At 41.2% G+C, this 21,075-nt stretch overlaps 2 protein-coding genes across 13 annotated transcripts; both read right to left on the bottom strand.

Annotated features, from left to right (window-relative positions):
• Positions 1–137: 137 nt before the first annotated feature.
• LOC132261223 (piezo-type mechanosensitive ion channel component) lies at positions 138–20,295 on the bottom strand. Of its 12 annotated transcripts, none has more exons than XM_059759905.1 (32): positions 20,053–20,295; positions 18,215–18,323; positions 17,216–17,311; positions 16,985–17,156; positions 16,165–16,488; positions 15,974–16,093; positions 15,718–15,913; positions 14,564–14,611; positions 14,199–14,289; positions 13,512–13,636; positions 13,241–13,438; positions 12,964–13,168; positions 12,692–12,894; positions 12,237–12,385; positions 11,884–12,166; positions 11,383–11,685; positions 11,156–11,313; positions 10,760–11,094; positions 9,992–10,632; positions 9,484–9,790; positions 7,860–7,919; positions 6,889–7,028; positions 6,260–6,463; positions 4,947–5,356; positions 4,618–4,734; positions 4,358–4,429; positions 3,922–4,035; positions 3,044–3,179; positions 2,384–2,970; positions 2,174–2,321; positions 1,893–2,107; positions 138–1,810 (listed from the first exon to the last, which is right to left on the bottom strand). In XM_059759905.1, the coding sequence occupies exons 2-32, from the start codon at positions 18,276–18,278 to the stop codon at positions 295–297; spliced, it is 7,737 nt and encodes a 2,578-aa protein (XP_059615888.1). In that variant the 5' UTR covers positions 18,279–18,323; positions 20,053–20,295; the 3' UTR covers positions 138–294. The 12 variants fall into 12 exon arrangements, with proteins under 12 accessions (XP_059615888.1, XP_059615887.1, XP_059615885.1 ...); XM_059759904.1 differs by having other exon boundaries at positions 13,512–13,639; XM_059759902.1 differs by lacking the exon at positions 14,564–14,611 and adding an exon at positions 15,174–15,326 and having other exon boundaries at positions 13,512–13,615.
• LOC132261224 (uncharacterized) lies at positions 7,983–8,928 on the bottom strand. Its single transcript, XM_059759912.1, has 2 exons — positions 8,562–8,928; positions 7,983–8,501 (listed from the first exon to the last, which is right to left on the bottom strand). The coding sequence occupies exons 1-2, from the start codon at positions 8,865–8,867 to the stop codon at positions 8,133–8,135; spliced, it is 675 nt and encodes a 224-aa protein (XP_059615895.1). The 5' UTR covers positions 8,868–8,928; the 3' UTR covers positions 7,983–8,132.
• Positions 20,296–21,075: the final 780 nt, after the last annotated feature.

Consider the following 21,075-nt stretch of genomic DNA (forward strand, 5'->3'; position numbering starts at 1 on the left):
TATGGAGAAAAAGTTCACAATCGTCAAATAGATATTTCACATCAACATCTTACTAGAAATCCATTACGATATTTTCCATAAAAGAACAATAATAGTAATTATGATGAGGTATTTTTCTTCAATCGACACGTGCGCGATTTTGTTTGTTTGTTTGTGTGTGTGTGTGGAAGAGAAATGCGAATCATCGTGAGATATTTACATGAGAAATGAAACGTTTTATGTCGCTAAGCGACATCAAAAAATGCATCATTATTATTTTGACACGCGATATTCAGGGGATAAAGACTAGATTAATTACGTGGTTTTCCTCTTCACAGCGCCTCCAGCTTTGCTGCCACTCCTCATGCTGCTCGTGTCATCGTCATCGTCATCACCTTGCGTCTCCTCCTCCTTGGGACGCGTCCACTTGATCATCGTCTCCGGCGATCTATAGAGGAAGATCAGCTTGGCGAAGAGATCCTCCTCCAGCGCAAAGTCCAGCGACTCACGCACGAGATAAATGTCCAGACAGAGTTGCAGCACTCTGTCCACATACGGCAGATCCTCAAACATGATCTTCACGCTCGATCCCGAGAAGATGCCGCGCAACACGCGCGAAATCACAATCACAAAAGTCGTGTACATGCCAATAATTCCGCCACCCGTGAGATAACTCAGCGTCGGCGGGAAGAGTTTGTCATTGAACGTGTACATCACGATGGCAGAGTCGCAATTCGCCTTGGGGATGTCCTTCAGGATGTCCTGATAGAAGTGATCCGTGCAGTCCTCCTTCAACTCCCACCATCGCACGTTGTCCGCCTCGTACAGCTTCAGCGTGATGTTGCGATAGCCCGCATCCTCTGGATAGTCACTGGGAATCAGCTGTGGAATTGGCTTCAGCACACCGTTGTTCTTCACCTTCAAGAACTTGGGCAGAATGTGGGGAATCGAGACATTGCCCGCCGTTTGATTGGACAACATGCCACTCAGCACTTGCCTTATGGGATCACCGTACACGAGATCATAGCTCGTCTCGTCCGTGATCACGCCCGGATTCTCCTTGGAGTACGTCACGCGTGACACAGTGTATCTGAAGAAGATCTTCAGTGTGTCCTGAGACTCAATATCCTCTCGCATGCGTTGCAAATCGGGCGGCGAAATCGCCCACACAGACGTGGAATTTGGCCCCAAATCCACCACAGCCACATCTGCAGCTTCATAGTTGGTGAGAAAAGTCACTGCCGTCTTGTCACGCTTGTACGGCTGATTCAGCAGGAGCCAGTCGTCCTCCGTGAACTTCTGTATATTGCTACCCTGCGCATTGGCAAAGTAGATGGGCTCAAAAGGTCCAATCTTCATCGTCACGGACACATCGAAGGGTGGATTGGATTCACCCACAGTATTTCCCAGGGCGAACAATCCCAGCGGGAACCAAATGATCGTCACCAGGCCCAACAACATGCCGCCGCCCATCAGATACTTCACCACGGTGGTCTTCTTCGTTCCTCTCGGCGCCGGGAAGTCGTCTTCCATCTTCCTAGAGCACTTCAGTTGGTACATATTGGCAAAGATGTCCTCCATCTTCAGCCAGTCAAACAGTGTCATCGACGTGTCCGTCCAAATCCAGTCCATCAGACTGCGCAACTCGAACAGGAATGGGATGAACATGTAGGCTTTGTACGCGGCGAGATTCACAAAATTGAAGCTCCTCGTGAGGAAGTTGCCGAGGATTCTGGTCGGATATCCGCAGCGGATTTGATAGGCGGAGAAAAGGAGGTAGAAACACTTAATCAGGTACCAAATAACTGGAGGATTCTTTGCATTGAAACTCCTGCAAAACACACAAAAAAGGACACATTAGATAAGCACTCAAATTGTGGTAGTTTTTCAATGCATTCCGAGCTCAAACTCACCTCTCAGTGACTGCTGGCAGGATGAAGAACATCCAGATATGAATCCCGACAGTGAGGCCGTATTGGAAAATGATTTTTCCCAACATGTACTTCCTGAGATAAAGAGCTCGATCGATGATGATGAGAATAAATTGTAGAATTAGCATTATGAGAAATGCCAAAGGCACTTTGTTCTCCTCCAAATACGCCGTGACGCCGCCATCGCCTTGCTGAGACTACAAAGAAAATCCAAAAACGCCATTAGAAGTGCTCACATCACGCGAATGTCCGATGAAACTCACTCCAAATGATGTGAAGCCAAAGAGCACAACCATGAAATTGATAAAGTCACAGAAGAACATGTAGGCATAAACATCGGCAGACACTCGGGAGGAGCGATCAAGGAGTTGCCCAAAGAATATCCGGAATGCTGAACAATGGCGATTGAATCTGAAAGGATGAATTCTGTCAGTGCAATTCTCTCCCATCGCGAATCTTCAGTCAAAACTCACGATAACTTCACCACAGGCGGAATAATCGATGACGGCTGTTCCTTCACGTCAGTCACCTGAACCAATTGCATATCCGTGGACGGACAGAGGATCGTCTCTGTGTGCACTTTTGTGATCGCGATGGCTTGATTGGATCCAGACTCATCGGTTTTCCTCTCCAACTCATTGGACTGCTTCACCAGAGCCTTTTCCTCCTGATTGTTCGGCTGCTGTTGCTGCTGGTGATTGACTTGATAGGTTCCCTCTGAGATTGGCTCTTCTTTGAAGTCCGACTTCCACAATCCCAGCGTCTTCAGCATGAAGCGATGGAAGAACAGCACGAGCAGCAGAGCCAAATCGTAAGTTGCGTAGTTCTTCTTCTTCTCAATGCCAATGATTCGAGCTGGCGCAAGTGGCTGATTCGGCGGAATTGCCTGTTCGTTCCACCACAGCAATTCAAACTGCGACACGCACTTCAGCAGCACCACAATCTGCGTATAGGCAATCAGCGTGACCCAGAAAGTCTTCGACGGCCGAGGCACAGTCAAAGTTCCCCAGCAGAAGACCATAAAAGGCAGTGGCAAGGAGAGAATACTCGCAGAATTGACCTGAAGAATAAAACCACAATATGAATAGTCAGAAACTGCGCAATGACAAACATTCCTGCCAAAGGAAACTCACTTGATTGATAAAGACGACAAAATAGCACACAAGATCCGTGTTGGAGAGAATGGCAAACCAACAAGCCATTAGAAGTTCAACAATCGATGAATGTTCCTTCTCAGAAAAATCCTCAATTTCATCTACTTTGAATTTTCTGCAAAACACAAGCAAATCTCTCATTAATGGAGAAACAAAGGGACTAAGAAATATAGTAATTGGCTTCTTAAGGAGTCGATTAAGTCTAAATTTCTTTTTAATTGCAAACAACCGAATATCTTAACTTTCTCTTCGGATTAAAAACTTGTCTTCAGACCTAAAAAAAAAGTAAGTAAAGTTCAAAAATTACAAATTAATTAAGTATAGTTTCAAAAATACACGTTTTTTGGTTCCCGTCGCATAAATTATAAGTTTTTTTGATAAATTGACATCATTTGGTCAGAAAACCCAATCCGAAGAAAATTAAGATCTCTCTAGAGTCTCAAGTCATCTCTAGATTTCAAATGTTCAAACTTCTGATCTAAAATACTCTTTTTCCTACATACAAAAAATATCTCTCTAGTAAAACAAACACATGCAAAAAAATGTACAGAATACTCTAATCAGTACATCCAAAAAAAAGTGTATTGCAAGACAAAAATCAAATCTGTCGTGGTTCAATTTTTGTAGAGAATTTCGTAGCACGTAAGCATTTAAGCGCATGTGTTGTGACAACATAATTTCTGGTATGGGTTTTATGTGTGTAAGGATTGAAAGATGATTTGTCACCAAAAGAAGCTTCATTTTGTGTGATAGTTTTATGTTTCATTTTGGCATCTTTCAATTCTCGCGTGGGAGGAAAAGAAAATATAAGATGAAGAAGCTCATCTCAAGCTGTGACTGTGTGCACTCTCATGTACCTGTCCTTAACTTTTGGCTTGTCCACTTTTGCAGTGGATGGTGTAACTTCATCTAAGCCACGCTCCAATGAGGGCGCCAAGATACGAATTTCTGGCACCACACTTTCTCTGCGCCTGCATTAAAAGCTCACTATGTAAGTGTGTCTAATTCCATGGCAATTCATCAATCACAGCCTTTGTACAAACACTTCACACCCACTCACACACACACACACACACAGTACAGAAAAAGGAACTTGAGAACAATTAATCTACTTAAATAGAACACGGATTTGTTAGTAAAGTAAAACATCGGCAAACTTGCATGCATATTTCAACACCATTCTATAGAGAAAGTCTTGTCGGAAAATGAAAGAACGGCACACAAACAAACTCTCATTCTGTCTATCATTATTTATGAAGGCGTGGGAAAGTGAATTTGCGGGTGTTTCCTTACTGTTCTTCCTCCTCTTCTTGGGGTTTCGCCTTCATGACAACTTGCTGCATCGCCGCATAATTGGCCGCCAATCTGGAAGAAAATATTCATAAGACGACACGCAAGAGAAAATCAATACTTGTCACTCCTCTTCTAACATTAAACAATTCACTAGAATTCTAACAATTTTATCTTTCTCTCGCTATTCATAAACACTGAATTAAATTAGCAACATTGCACAGAAATGCTTTCATTTTATATACAAAATCTGCATTTTTTACCCTTCATCTTCTGATCTGTCCTCAGTTTCTGCCGTATCGACCTTAACATCATCCTCACTCACTGCCACTCTCGGATGTCTCTCCAACTCAGTGGTGGAGCTTTCCGTCGATCGATCACTAGAAGCACATATTTCAGCAAAAGAAAGGCAAAATAACATAAATTCTCAGCATCTAAAGAACACTCTCTAAACGTTCTGCCACTGAAAAGGTTTCCTTTTTGTACAACAATCTCTATACAATTCCAGAAACGAGAAATTCCTGGACGTTGAAATTCTTTGCAGCCAATTTACATAGCTTGAAAATTGCTCTTTCTTCGCCATTTCACATACCTGTTGATCCTCTGTGGAATCCACATCATATTTCCCGCCCGTCTGCCAATGCCAAAGTCCGGCGAATTCTTCAATTCAATCTTCTCTCTCGCCAACACACGCACGACGTATCGATAGTGCCTCGAGATGCGATTCAGGCGAATGATTAGGGAAATCATGGCGCCCTCGAGAAAGGCCCAAATCAACTTCAAGCCAACCAATCGCCCTCTCGGACGCTCCTCCTCTCCATCCATCTCGGTCACGCTCTCCTCCGAGCTGGACCTCTTCAGATGCTGCCGCTCAGTCGGATCGTCGTCATCGTCACTGTCCGAAGGCGATTTGTAAGCATGCGTCTGACGACTTGGTCCCGGCTTATCCCTGTCCAACTCATCGGCGTCCTCGCGACGCTTCGAAGCCAGCTTCGAAGATACCTAAAGTGCAGTTTAGCGCATTATTCAACGAAACACATTCAAATCTCTCAGCCATTTTCTCCACAATTGTATTGAATTGACACACATTCCAAATCTGAAACATCTCACCATTTTCCTGATAACAGGAAAATAGACAGAGCAAGAAGAATGGAAAATACCCTGCAATACTGTTCATAATTTTCGTGCATCAATGAATTCTTATCATATACAAGCACATGAAGAGACAACACAAATTTAGACTTTCCACAAAGGCTTTTCAAGACTAAACTACAGTGAAAAGTACATTACAATACACACAGAAAGGTTTCTTTGCGCGCTATGGAAAGTTCAGTGAATTTCTGGTGAATGTCCAAATATTAAGGACTTTTCTCCTCTATTATCCAATGATTTATCAAATAAAAGACCATGATAAATTCAACAAATGTAGTTGAGCGTACTGATATTTGTAATTTGATTCACTGAAAGAAAAATAACACTTGTCTTAGGACAAAATCAGACTGTCTCATGACATTCTGATGAATTAACATAAGACAAACATGCGAAATGTCTGAAATGAAATACAACCGGAAAATGTACCATTCTTGTGTGTATCATAATTTAAACATTATAGTTTCTATGAAGAAAAACGTATAGAAAGCAATGAAGATGATAGATTTTAGACACTTTGCAAAATCTAAACTAAAACTTATTGTGCAGCATTTTTTTTCTTCAAAGTCTAACATTACAATGTGACGTGCGATAATGAGCAGAGTGCGAAGTAAATACAATTTGCAGAAGCACATTGAATGAATTGTCTACAAAATGTTGCTTCTCTCAGAATTTAGAAAATTAGCCAATTGTTTAGTTAAATAGCGATGAAAATATACAATTTCATAACTGAATTTTGAAGTAAAAGCCACTCACATCGTCATCATCGTCTTCACCACTACCAATGTGTGACGGAAGCGGTTCAGACATAATCGAGCGACCAGAATCGAATTTCTGGTAGGATTTCCTGCCCTTTTTGGACTCACGATCACTTCTGCGATGGAAAGATGATGTGGAAAAGCCAGGATCGGATTCTGATGATTTATGCACTTTGCCTTCATTCAATTTCGTCGTTATCAACTACAAGAAATGGTTCGATTTTATGCTTTTACCAACTTGCCTTACCGATGACAAAGCAATCGTTACAATTATCGACGTTTTGATCTCTCGTGGCGCATTTTTAAAAGCACTCAAATGATGGTGGAAATACATAATTGTGATAACACAATGTTGAAGGATAAAAAGAACAAAGCAGAATTACAGAAAACACTTTTGCAAAATGAGTGAGATTCTGAAAGGAAATTCATTTCATCCTTCAAATTCTGATCTCAATTGAGTCAAATCTCTTAACATAAGAACTTCTCTCTGGTAACAAAAAATAAAGGTTTTTTAGTCAATAAATTATAGACAAAAATATTTTACGGGAAAACATAAGACAAACGAGAGGTGATTTCACAAGAAAAAAAAACAAGGGATGAAGAAATAAACAAGCTTTCAATACGAACCTCGCCCAAACCCATCTTTTTCTGCATCTTCTGCTTCTGTTGATCCTCAACATCGTCATCAGACTTTGGTTCAGCCAACAAATCCAGCTCCAATTCGTCATCGAGATCCTCAAACATGTAATAATCTCCAGAACGAATGGCTAAAAGGCAAACAAACGAGCTCGTTAGCTTCCATTTTGCACACAGACTTCGGAAATGTGTATGATACAGAGAATAAAATCGGAGGTAAATCGAAAAAGTGAAGTAAATTTTGGCGCTTGTGAAGTAAGAATGTTGAAATAGTGCCCAAATGAAGCCACATGGAGTACAAGAAAAGATATACTGAGAAATTTTTAGTCTACATTCTCTAAATGACATCATCTATTTATTAGCTTTTACACAGATTTCCACCGATGTTAGCACCTGAAAGAGACTCTCTAGCAAAATCATCTTTCCTTCTACAACAGTCATGAGAAACCACAACAATGCCGAGTAGACTTCTTGCAAATGGTTGGCGATAAAGGGGAAAATATTTATTATAATTTTCATTAGTTTTAGTTCACATCGTCCTCTAGAAATGAGACCAACCAAGGAGACATTCCAAAGAAGATTGCGCCAAAGAGCAAAGCTATTGATCGTGTTTTTGTGCTGTGTTGCTGCATTACATCCTTCAGCGGATGTGTTGAGAACAAAGTGAAGAGTTTGTACGGATTATGCACAGACCGGAGTGATCAAACGACCAACTTGTGCTAAGTTCTGACATGAAAATCAAAAGAAATGCAAGAGAACATTAAGAGTAGATAGATTGCAAGATTGTTAAACTTTGCACGTGTTTATCTTTTAATCCACACAAACTCTTCACTTCGCAAACCCTCATCAACACTGCTCAACTCAACAGATTTGCAAATTGCGCCTTCATCTAAACAGGAAAGCCTCCTCAACTAATCCAACTACAGAGCTTTATGGTTTTACTCATCAAAGGATTGCCATACCACGGGCACACCTAATCCGCTGTCTTCTCTCCTCTGCCCCCAAATCCCCCGAATCCACTTCTGTCAGAGACACATAAATAAGAAAACAGTAGTTACAACATTGTGAGACGTGTACAATAAACATGTGATTTACAGAGCCTAAAAAATAAGAGAGAAAAAAAATTGTAGCAGTAAAACAAATGCAAGCAAAATAAATCAATTTTATTGTCCATGTGTGAAGTTCTTTACCTTCTCTTGCACTCGCACTATTTACAGTGATTCTGGCAGTGTTATTTACATAATAAGAACAAAGATTTGTGTGCAAGCTCTCTTCCTCTTCAGATCTCTATACAGCCTCTTCGCTTTTTTCTCATCTACGTGCTTCTTGGGAGGGAAATAGTTACACTCGTGATGAGACACTGGTGATCGCGACGAGGTGGACAGGAGTGATTGGCGATAGGAAGCTTCGCCAACAGGACCCCAACTGAACGGCCTTCGTCGTGGAACACTTCTGGCTGAGATCTCGTCATCCACAATTGCCCAGGAGATATCGCTGGCCCTTCGCTGCGGATTGACAGTGTCCGCTGCCCAGGATGTGCCCATGCTGGACTCCCTTCGGTGTCCATGGCGCAATCTCGGTGACTCAGACGCATCGTCCGCCTCCTTCAAAGCATCAAACCATCAATCTATGCACAGCTGAATCCCTCCGAGATTGCATCTTACATCAGGCGGATCAAGATTACTTGACGCCAGTCTATTTCTGGTTCCTCCATCAAATTGATCTGGCCAGGAAACAGTATTCAAACTCGATTGTCTCCGGTGTTGTCTGTGTGACTCCCGCGAAGATTGCTTTGCCGGCGGTTGTAGGGAATTATTTTGTGCTCCAGATCGATTCTCATCCATTGGCGGTGGAGAAAACACCGGATAAGACTCATCTGATCCACCCTGAGCCGCTATCAACTCCGATCCCGGCGGTGAACTGAAGGACAAACGATGTGGCTCAAGATAACCATCCAGAGACACAGTCATCACAGCTGAACTTGGCGACGGAGCCTTCACATAAGCAATATCCCATCAATACCTTCGCTTATCAATGAGCAAAATCAATATGGATTTACTTGAGTGAGAAGCAGAGATCCTCCTCTGGACGTCATTGGTCCAAGACCAGCAATTTCCGACGGTATATCCGAACCTTCAACATCATTGAGAAGTGAACCGGCCACTTCGTCATCGATTGGCGTGTGAAATCCTGCACAAGAAGATAAACTTTGCGTTCGCGCTAAAGGTGCTTGATCATCTAGAGAAGATCATTGTGATATTTTTATCAATTTCATCATAATCAGATCACTATAAGCACTACTTCAGCTGCAAACTACCTTTTCTCTGCCTCTAAAGACTACTGAAATAAGCCAATTCACTGGACGAATCACTCATTATCATACTTACATTGTTTCTTCTCTCTTGATTTTCCCATCCAAAAATTATGCCTTCTTCTTGATCACCAAAAACATAATCACAATTTCGACAACGGAAAATTAATTATAACACAAACAAAAAAGTTGACTTGTTTCATCACTTTTGTCTCTGGCAAAATTATAAATAAACGTAACTCAAAATCCGACTATAAAGCCTTCATGTGACTCACCCTGTGCATGGGTTTTGGGCTCTTCAACAACAGGCACGAGAAGTCTCTTCTGCGTCGCCTTGATGCGATCCATTTTCATCTTCAGCTTCTTCAATATTCTCGCTTCCGCTTCCATTTCCTGCTTCATCTTCTTCTGTCGCAGCTCTTCTATCAATTCAGCCCCGCGAGAGGCCAGAATCACCCCAGCTTTCGTCTCATTCACCACATGACAGAAGTAGTAACTCTGGAAGATTCGATACTGAACGACCAGGAAAGCGAAGCAAATGACGTCCCACAAGATGCTCGCTTGATCAGCATTCACAGCACACTGGAAAACACAGTTCAATGATCAAGATATTAGCACATTCTACCTAAAACTTCAAAGCTTTGAAGAGTTGTGATAAAATCAGAATTACGTCCCTTTGTGTATTTTTGATTAGCATCAAAGAATGTTGCCATTCTCAAGAGATACAACTCATCATGATAACATAACTGCAGAAAAGTGTACACAAAATAAGAGATAACTCACCTTGACCTTAATCGATGCCACTGAAACATCTCCCTTCAGTTTCTGCGTGCACACAATGCTGAGCAGTTGAATGAGCCAGCAAGTGTACTGCTCCAGTGTCTTGTAAAACAGACATCCGGGAATCTGCAGAATTGTCTTCGTCGTTACCACGAACACATTGTACGCTATCAGTCGCAGCCACCATCTGAGAATCGTCCTCACGGGGCGCAGATAGAAGTCAGAGCCCTGCCACAGGAACGTGAAGGAGCCAATGAGATAGCCCACGGAGAACAGATTCACCCGATTGGCTCCCGTGAGGAAGACAATGGCGAGTGCGAGCCAGAAGAATCCCAGCACGAAGCCACGCTTCAACACATCCAGCCAATTTCGCACATTCGATGTAAAATCCGGCGTTGGATTCTCAAACTTCTTCCCAATGAAGCCTTCAATCTCTGTGAGGATGGATTTGTTTGTCCCACCAGGGAATTCCTGTTCCCTCTCCTGCCAATCCCTCTCAATCTTGAAGACATATCGCTGGCGAGTGACCAGCATCAACAGAATGAAGTCAGGAATGATCTTCTGGGAGATTTTAAACAATGTCGCGTCCGGAAGCATTGCCCACATTTGAAGATTCCTCAAGATTCCCTCACTCCAAGGATAAGCTAGAAAGAGTTGGATTTTATTAGAAATTGCTTGATTTACGTTTTAAAGACATTTTAAATGGGAAATTTGTAATCATGCAAAATCGGAATGTCCGTTATATTAACGATAAACTGCAAGAAGACTTACTGAGACAAAGTCCTGGCGGAACTCCAACGATGACAATGTATTGCACAACAATGGACAGAGCCGAGAACCACTGGAAAGCAGGCCACAGCATTGCCATTTTGTCCCTCTTCGCGGCGAACAAGAAGCACAACCAGATTGAGTAAAAGAGCGCAATGATGTCCATGCGGATCCCAATCACAATCACCGTGACGATCAGGCAAGCCTCGACGCCGAAGCGATGGAAGGCGTAATTGGCAAGATATTGCAGCATCAGCGTGAGATTCTGCTCTGCATCTCTTCTCGTCACCTCCGGAAACATAACATCCGGCCTCTCAGGCGACTGACCCATCTTGATCCTGTGAATTGAATTGAAACGCTCAGTCAGAGCGTGTGTGAAATTCATCACTCTTCCATTACCTCTTTATCTTCTGATGATACCTGATGATGGCATCGATTGTCACGATGGCAATGTAGCCAATGTAGTTCTTCAGCAGTGCCGTTAGTGTTGAATTCTCGGATATTTTGTGAAATCCAAACCAATCGGCATTATTGATTCCATTGGGATTCGTTTCGTTCTGCAATGAACGCACATTGTTTAGTCGTTAAAGTATTATTTGCATAACACAATTTCACATTCTACTCACATTGCAAATAACGTCGTAATTCGTGTGTTCGATGTACTTGACTTGGTAGATCATCTTGGCGAGAAACAGCACCGCCACAATGACAGAGAAGATGCGACTTATGGTAATTTGAGAGTCTGTTCTCGATAGAGCGGCAATCACAATTATTGCCGTGAAGAAGATGTGCAGGAAACACGGTTCTTTCACACAAACCATGAAGCCCACAAATATCACCAGTTTTATCAGGTGAATATCAAGAAAGAGAAGTGTCGTCTCGTATGTGTAAACTATTTTCTCCTTGACTCTCGAGAAGAAGTCATAAATCTGCAATAAGAATTGCTTTTTAGTCTTCTTTTCTTCCATTGAACACAAATCACAGATCAATGATAAATTTAATTTGAATTCAGAATTACGTCCCTTTGTGTATTTTTGATTAGCATCAAAGAATGTTGCCATTCTCAAGAGATACAACTCATCATGTTAAACTGACTTTAGCACAAATATTCCAGAGTTATAATTTACCTCTTGCTTCGACAATCCCGTCAGCGAGAGAACCTTGGCGAAGAGTGACTTCTTTCCTTTGGCATTCTTTGGAGATTCATCAGATTCATCCAAGTTCTCGTACTGCCTTGAATTCGGCTCTATGGCTTCCAAATTTGAACCCTCAAGTGGTTCCAGCAATGCCAAGAACTTGCTGTGGAAGTAATGCAACTGCAGCACTGTCATCACAACAACAATTGTCGGTATTGCGAGATGCAGAAAGAGATCTCCAGTTTTATACTTCTCCAATCCAATATCACCTTGTCTGTAAAGTTTAATACATACGATTAATTTCACACGTTTTTCTCACTGGATTTTGCTGCATTGCCACTCACAGCGTCTCTGATATGTTGAGATACTCTGACCAATACTGCGGGAATCGGTCGAATTGATATGTGTAGACCAACACTAAAATCACCATGGCATAAATAATTACAGTCAACCAAAAGCCATACATCATTTTCTTCCATGCTTTCCACGAAACCTGAGGACAAAGACAGCAATTCATTAGAGGAATTCTACGAAATTTGTCATTCAACAAGAGTGTTTCTCTTCAAAAATCGTCAAGAGGCAGGGAAAGAACCAGAATTGGTGATTCTACAGATCAATTTCGATACCCGGTGACAATAATTTCAGCTCTTCTGCTTCAATTTTAGCGTCGACTTGCTAAAGGTCTCTTCATGTCAATTAATTTCACTAAAATTGCACGTTCATTCACCCTCAATAAATGTCAATTCCTATGGAAATTCAATAATAAAACACTCTTGTCGGCGATGGTCAATAAACTCACTTGGAATGTGAGGAGGAAGACAAGGAAGAGTGCCATGTAGATGATTCTAAAGCCAGTCATTCGTTGGCCAGCAATACCAGAGGCAAACAATGTTATGACAACAATCCATATCCAGAATCTCGTGAGAAATGCATCAAATAATATTGCCGCCTTTGTGATGAACTGCGACTGTTTGGCCTTCTCGTCTGCTCGCGGTGCCAAATCTGTCAGAGATGTGAAGATAGATGACATGAGAAACTCGCAACGTTGGGGAATTTTCAATGTAAACTCACCAGCTGTGGCTGCGCCAACAGTCACTTGCAGAGGCGCCACCATATCCGCCAAGGTGGATGTCTGTCTCTGCTCCCGACGCTCTTTAGTCATCTGCCTCAGCGTCACCCAGAACATGAGAGTGAAGATGGTCTTCATGATCAGCGGGCCGCATGGTAAATACGTGTACTTCACCAGGCCGATTTGCGAGAGATTTATCCCTTTGATCTGTCACCAGAGAGAGAGAACAAACTTCAGAACACTGCCAAAAAACACACTAGATTCAATTTGTCAACATACATCAATTGTCGCCGGAAGTTCATCCTCATTCAGATCCATGCCATAGATGTACTGAGCCAGAAGAAGCAACTCTGCGTAGATCACAACAAAAGGACTAGATTGCAACATTGTCTTCCTCTGATTTGGAATTATCCACAAGACATTGGCCCAAATCAGTAAGATGAACGTCAACCAGCTGTGATACATTATGCTCCACGTCTGCAACAATAAACACATCTCGTCACGTTAAGCAAACGTTTAAAAAATCGCCAATGGGAAAATATCAACTCACCATCATTGCAATATTCATAAAGATGTAGCAATGCTTGAATATAAATCCAGTGATATTCTGTACAAATGTGAAGAAACTATCCAATATTCCTGAGGTATCCTCTTCTGTGGAAGCAATTTCATTTCCTTCTTAGTGGTTTTTTTTTTTGTTTTTCGTAGGGGAAATTTGATGGTTGATCAACAGGATTTGGATGTTGTGTGCATCAACGCCAAAAAGGTGTGGAAAGAGAAACAGGACAAATGATTGTGCATAAAATACAGAATGAATATTTTGCAATGAGACAATATTCACAAGAATGCCAGGAAGGATAGAGAAAATTGAAAAAATTCGCACAAGAACTACCAGAAATTTCAGAAACAGACAAAAATTATGTAATAAACCGAGTTCTTATGGATTTGAGTTTATTAAGAGCTAGAAACAATAAGATTAATTCTTAGGCAACTTGTTTCAGAATTATGCGCACAAATGTTTTTTTTTTCTATTGCTTTAACAGAATTTCTGATGATATCAGAAACAACCTGCTTTTGCTCTACACGAGAAGAGACAAATTTCCAGTAGTCCAAGGCGTAAAAAAGAACAATAAAAACATAAAAGAGCACAAAAAGTATGGGAATCATAAAAATTAATTCCACAAATGACCAATCCTTGCTTCAATATCAACACGAAATATTGCTCTAGTGAACTTACCAAGTTCATTCATTGGAATTCCGTCTCCGTCCCTTGAATTCCTACCAGTCAAGCTTGGCATTCTCATTCTTCTTGTACTGCGTCTCATCAGCTAAAAAACATTTAGTCAATTAATAATTATGCTTATTTCCATCCTGAGACTAAATATTCGCAATTTTCAAAGCACAACACTATAAAGAGAGTTTTACAGTCATTCTTGGGTGCGGAAAGAAAAACACAAAATAGACAGAAATAGTGATATTTTACACATATCATCTACCAGACAATTTCTAATGATCTGGATGATAAAGGCTTTGGCACTAAAGGAGGAAAATAGACACACACAAAATTAACAGTGGAATAAGATAAAATTATTCAATACGTACAGGTGTTTGTTCTGTGGGAACAAAATTCAGTTCTTGATATTCACGTGCCTAAAAAAATGTCAAAAAGCCAAAATAGAAAATAAAAAAACAGACAAAATAAACATGATATTGCAGAAAATGTCGAGTGAATTGAGCAAACTCATGCAAATCCCGAACAATCTTGCAAATTGATCAAGGGTGACTCTTTAATTTCCCTGATGGTTAGTCAACATGTCTAATGGATTGTGTTAATTGCTGTTAATCACACGCCTCTGCACAGCCCGAATGTGTAGTTATCATGTATCAAACAAGGAGTGAAATTGTGCAATATGTGAACTTTTGCAACACACCGGAAAGTTATATCTCGAGAAACCACTCAAATAAATTTATTTTACTAAATTTATGAGCTATATATTCCTCGTAGAAGCAATAAATTGTTTACAGCGCTCCCAAAACTCTTCCTCTTCTTCTCACACCAAAATAATATCTATTTATAAAGATCTCTCCATTCCTTTATACATTATTTATTCCTATGAACGTGAACTTTTTTTTCCATAAATATTTACAGTCAAAAAGGTGGTGTGATAACAAAGGAAACACATTATCTTTAAGCATTCAGTGAGAGACTTACTTTAACCTTTCTCGTGGTGTTTTGCCACTTTTCACGTGTACCAATCTTACGTGCAACTGGTGGTACATTTGGATATTTCACAGAGAGCTGCTGACCGAATTTCGTGCCATTCTCCAGCTGGCCAAACACCCCACCAGCCTTGTTCTTTATATCCTACGCACACCATTGTGTCAGTGGTTAATTAAATCACACGGAAAATGCTCCTCTGCCATCATAATTAATATCCTCGAAAAAAAGCATTACCGCATGGAAGTGTAAAACGAACTCAAGAATATAAAAAACATAATGCTTGTATAATGTCTCATTAGAATCACGCTACATGAAGAAAAAACGGAAAGGGAAATTAGAGTGAATGAAAATAAACATTGATCTCCAATCTACCGTGGCGAAAGAGAGGAAAAAAAATACCAATATAAACTAACAACAACCCATCGAAGTCAGTAAACCATTCAATTTTTGTTATATATGTTCCAAAACGGAGGCATAAATAAACATCAACAAACCAAACTCATTCGCGGATGCACTAGAGCAGCAAATAGCTCACCTTTTGTCTCAATATCATTGTCGATGAGATTGCCAGTGTGTAGAAGCAGAGGAGAATGATGACTGGATTGAGGATTGCATCGATTGGTGCATCAGTGTTAAAATTTACAATCCGAATATCATCCGCGTATGTTCCGTTGAAGGTACCATTAGAGTTATCACAAGTTGATATAAAAAGTGGCACAAATCCCAAGAGTCTGCAATGCAAATGAATCTAACAATTAGTTGCCCGCCAAATCATCGCGCAGATCTCTTACCTTGGCAATAAGTTATCACCCGGAAAATATTCCTGCGGCCACGGCGTCTGATACATCATAAATGCAATAATGTGAATGCTGAGGAAGAGCATAATCACGCGTGATATGATTGCGAAACCCCTGCAAAACAGATACCATCGGACAGAGACACATTAGCCTAATGCCTAATCGTGTGATTGATGATTGAGCACCTTTCGAGCTTCCCGTAGCACGCCCACCATGTGGCCAGGCCCAGAAACATGAGGAAATACACACCGCTCGGGACCGACGGACGCATCACCGAGGCGAGCAGGAGTGCCGCCATGGACAGCACTTTGGCCGCCACGCAGATCACATTGTACTTCTCCACAGTGTAGCTCGGCTCGTCGGCCGCCTCATCGCGCTGGCCCTCGTCGCCGGCGCCCTCGCTCGGCGCCGCCTGTCCATTGGCCATCATCTTCAGGATGAAATACACGCCAGTGGACGCCAGCAGCAACACCAACTCCGGCGCAATCCATACGATCACAGAGAGAGCACTGAAAGACGCAGCAGAAAGATTAGCAAAGATGAAAGAGAATATTAATGGGACTCTGACTATTTCTACAAACTCTTAAACATCCAACAAATTATTTTTAGATAAAAACTCACAAACGCTAAAAATGTCACGCAAAGTGTTGAAATTGAGATGCAATATTCGATGTTGCAAGCCATGACGATGAGGTGTACAAAAATTATCGTCTGCTTGCCAATAAATCAATTAAAATCACTCTAAGAGCATCGACAGATAAAACGCTCAGAATGAACGCTATCTTATCTTGCTCAGCGAATAATAACACTGATAAAAGCAGCGCAATGACTCAGGAGAAAAAACAACAACAAAAATTTGACTCACAATAAAGAAACACCCTCATTCTAAATTAAAAGGTCACACATAGAAGAACAAACACAGCAATAAACCGACCGGTTTGAGTTGTTTCGTGTGACAAATATTGTAAGTAATAAAGCAATTGCTGTAAAAAAAAATATACTCACGATAAATCACTTAAGCGAATAAATCCAATATGCCTGAGAATCTTCTCAGTCAATCCGCAAAATTCCAACTTATCATATCCAATTGATAAGAGAACACTCTCAAAAACCCCATGGCATAAACTCGTGAGTGTGGCCACGAGAATGAGTAGTTTGAAGTACGTTCCAGTGCGACCTGAAAGAGACAGGATCAATCTCAAGATCCAGAGAAATCCCCACGGACGCTGTTCTCACCTTTGATCGTGACTGGCGTGGCGACAGGTACAAAGGGCAGCAGAAAGAGGAAGAGAAGATAGAGCAGCGACAGTGCCACTGGCCTAAATAAACAACCTGCGAGAAGAGACAGCAAATTATTAAACAAATATCAAGTGACAAGCTTCTGAGTTACAAATGAAAAATAAAAAGAATCTCGCTAAAGTGTTATCAATTGTATATAGAAGAAGCTTGTTCGCATGATTTCGTGGCCTTCGAGTGATAACTTTGTGGGCATTTCACAGCGAAATTCAATGATAGTCGCCAATTACATGGTTTTTTTATGGCGAAATATTTTGACTAATTATCACATTTCAAGCTTGTTCAGCGCCTGAATCACTGTTATGATGATCTCTTGCTCATGAGAATCCACAGAAATTTGCTGGCGCATTTCCCAGAACAGCCACTTTTTGCCACCGACATCGCAGCATTAACAATCGATTCATTTGTCCAACGGTGATTCACTTAATTGATTGTGAGACCTATTTAGAGACTCCCTTTCTCGCCTCTTTCAGGCCATTGATCCAATTTCTCTCTCTCTCCCAAAGCGCGCACGGAAAAGTCAAGGCGCAGGATTTGTGTCAACGACTTGCAATGTCTCTATCCATTTACACCGCCAACGAAACTATTGAGGCCGTTATCGCTCTTTTACGACCCACTTTCATCACTCGCGGGTGCCTTCATTCAGCCGCCTTTGTTGATATTTTCGGCTGCACGTGGTCGAAGGGTTTGAGGGTTTGTCCATTCTCAAAACACCACACCTTAATTGGCCGTTGGCTCTTGAAAATCCTTTCACGCACATTTAGCCTTTCACTCACTCTCTCTCACTCTGTTTCAGCGCTGTGCCAAACGTGGAAAAATTGATTTTTCTTCCGCCTCACCGTCTTCTTCACGAGGTGCTTTTTCATTGACAACATCGCGGCAAGATAAACTCGTCCAATTTCCCACCGCGATCACTTCCACCCAATTTCCCTCACTTACAAGCAGCTAGAAGCGCAGGAAAGAGCACACGCTGCACCAGCATACAGCCATAGTACTTCGCCATCGTGTCCTTCTCCAATTAATATCTCCTCTTCATGCAAATGAGACTCTGAAAAGACACACGACACACCACAACACAATATTAATTTAGCGAAAAAAAAGAGACAGGCGGAATCGCAGAAACTTTTTTCCATTCCGCTGAAAAGCGACTCACACATGAAAATTGAAAGTGCGATGACAATTTTCGCCTTGGCAGCGAATAGAGTCGAAAAGACTCAAACAATTAGAATTGTGTGAAAAAGTGTTGGCCGCATTTGTGAGATAAATCCAAATACAACACACATGTTTCCCTGCCTATTTGATATTTCAAAACTTCTCCCCTTTTTTTCTTCTACAATTCACAAAATAATCAACGATAGAGAATAGAAATTCCGTGGATTCCGCGGCAATTTTGCCACCCACTTGGCCAAATGCCAGCCACACCACTGAAAATTCCCGTGCGATGATTTTTTTATGTTCTTCTCCTTCTCTCACTGTAATCCAAACGAACAACACCAACGAGGAAGTTCAATAGTTCAATACACAACAAGAATCTCAGCAATTAAATTATGATTTCATCAATCACTCAACTGACGATTGTAAATTTGATAGAAAAAACTCAATTGTATTAATGATAATTTGGTCGTATTGCCGTGTAAAAACTCATGAGAAACACTTTTTGAGTTGCTGCCTTTATCGCGCCAACGGATTAACGAAGCGCGTGTATTTTCCGCGAGAGCTCAGACACAACTGAAGGCGAAAAGAACCGCGAGAGACGAGCCGTGCAAAAGGCAAACTCCAAGAGCGATACATTGTGTAGAATGTGGCATTCTACAGTGCCGGGCGCGTCTTCAGGCACAACACTAAATCCTTATTTTGTCGCCTCAGCCTTAAGTATTACTAGGTCAAAATCTTTGCAAAGAAATTATTGCTTTATCAACAATCTTGTCTTGTAAGTCACAAACGTTAGAGATTTGGCACTGAAAATATGTAGAAATATGTAAAATTCACAACATTTTCTCTAATTTTCCATCATTTTTGCGCTGATTTCATTTGATTCAGTGATTTTTCACGAATCGACATAATTTTCTCGACTTGATTGAGTCTCTTGATTCAATTTCCACGCTCATAAATTGAATTTTACCCCTCAAATTGGGGAAAAAGTGTATTCATTCATATTCTAACGACATTCTTTTTTATCTGATGTAGAAAAAAAGGATTTATTCTGTATTCTTTAGGTTTATCGCTAATAAAAAGCTAAGCGCTTTCTAGCGTCAATATTTCTTCCTAAATGATGTATTTATTTTGTGCTTGTGCCTAACAGCATTGCCGCGAGTGTGACTTTTTCCGTCTGCATTTCGCGATGTGGCGCTCATGGAAAATTAGCCAAAAATAAACGAGTGGCTCGCGAGCGAAAGTAAGGGAGTGACATCACGCGATAGCCGATGTCCTGAAGGCGCCCCAGAGATTTCTGCTCCCGATAAAAGCGCCCCTGGAGAAGTGCGCGCGACCACGCCGGAGAGCCATTGGCAAATTGAGTGCTGCCCCAATTCGCGGCTCCCCATTTTTGGCTCTCCGCGCGAAACCGGCTCTGTGTCATCGGCATATTCGCCAAATGACTTCAGTCTGTTTTTTTGCGCCATTCTGCAATTTACGACCGGCGATAGTGAGCTTCCCGCTGCTTCCCACTCGCCCGGCTTCGGCCGCACAGCCGGCCGCCAAATCCGGCTGATTGCGATTTTATGTGAAGCTCGCGGTGTCCCTGAATGCCCCTTGTGAATATTTTATATCCGACTCACAGTATTTTCTTCACGCTCGCTGATTTTCCTCCTCGTTCTCCCACGTGCGCCTTCCATGGATCACCACTGCTCAGCTTCACGTCCCTGAGGAATCTCAGGATCCCACCTTCATTGGGCCACAGACAAAAATGCTAATGAAGGCGTATGTATGGAAAGTTTAGAGCCTCAGAAACAAAAGAAAAGTGAAGAAAATCCACTTGAAAAACTCTGCAAACTCGCACACACGCGCATTGTTTTGACAACGCACGCGGTCCGGAAGAAATACTCGCATGCAAGCACTCGTCCACCTGTGTCTTTTTCTAGCAGGTGGCGCTGATGCTTGTGGACCTTGTGGATGTTGATTTGAAAAGAAACGTCGTGTGGTGAAAAAACTTACAAGGAAATTCTTATATTTTCTTAAATCTCCAATGAAAACTCAGAAAAACTAGTTATTCATATGACTCAGATTAGATGAATGGAGTGAAAATAAATGAAAACTGCTTCGTTTTTTTTTCTAAAACTTTATTTTTTTCGGTTTGTAATTAAATCCTCGCAAAGTGGGAAACTTTAAAATTTCAAATAATTTTACATTTTGCTTCAATTGTCAATTTGATTTTCTTTTTACATTTCTAAGTTTTTTAATTAAGATTCCAACGTTTTAAGCATTTTGGCAGGAATTTTCATTAATTATTTCTCCTTTTTATTCAAAAATTTTTTTTATCGTAAAATCCATCGATTGTGAATCAATTTTATGCAAATCTCTCACTGGATCAATTTCTTGAACCCCATTTTTTTTTAATATCATTCTACGTAACTTTTATTAGCGAGTATCTTCACATAATTTAAGTATTTTATACGTTTCCTATATTTCATTAAGTACTGTGGATTTCAAGCAGTGGTTGTAATCTATTCAGGGTCACTTCTTGGAGTCACTCTTGATGATCGGCGAGTGACTCGCAATTGATCTCGCTCATTTTTCATCATCATTACACAACGCATAAAGGCACAGGATATTGGAAGAGTTTCGCTTTTCAATCAAAAGTC

This window comes from Phlebotomus argentipes, unplaced genomic scaffold, assembly GCF_947086385.1.
Source record: "Phlebotomus argentipes unplaced genomic scaffold, Phlebotomus argentipes genome assembly scaffold_18, whole genome shotgun sequence".
NCBI lineage: Eukaryota > Metazoa > Arthropoda > Insecta > Diptera > Psychodidae > Phlebotomus > Phlebotomus argentipes.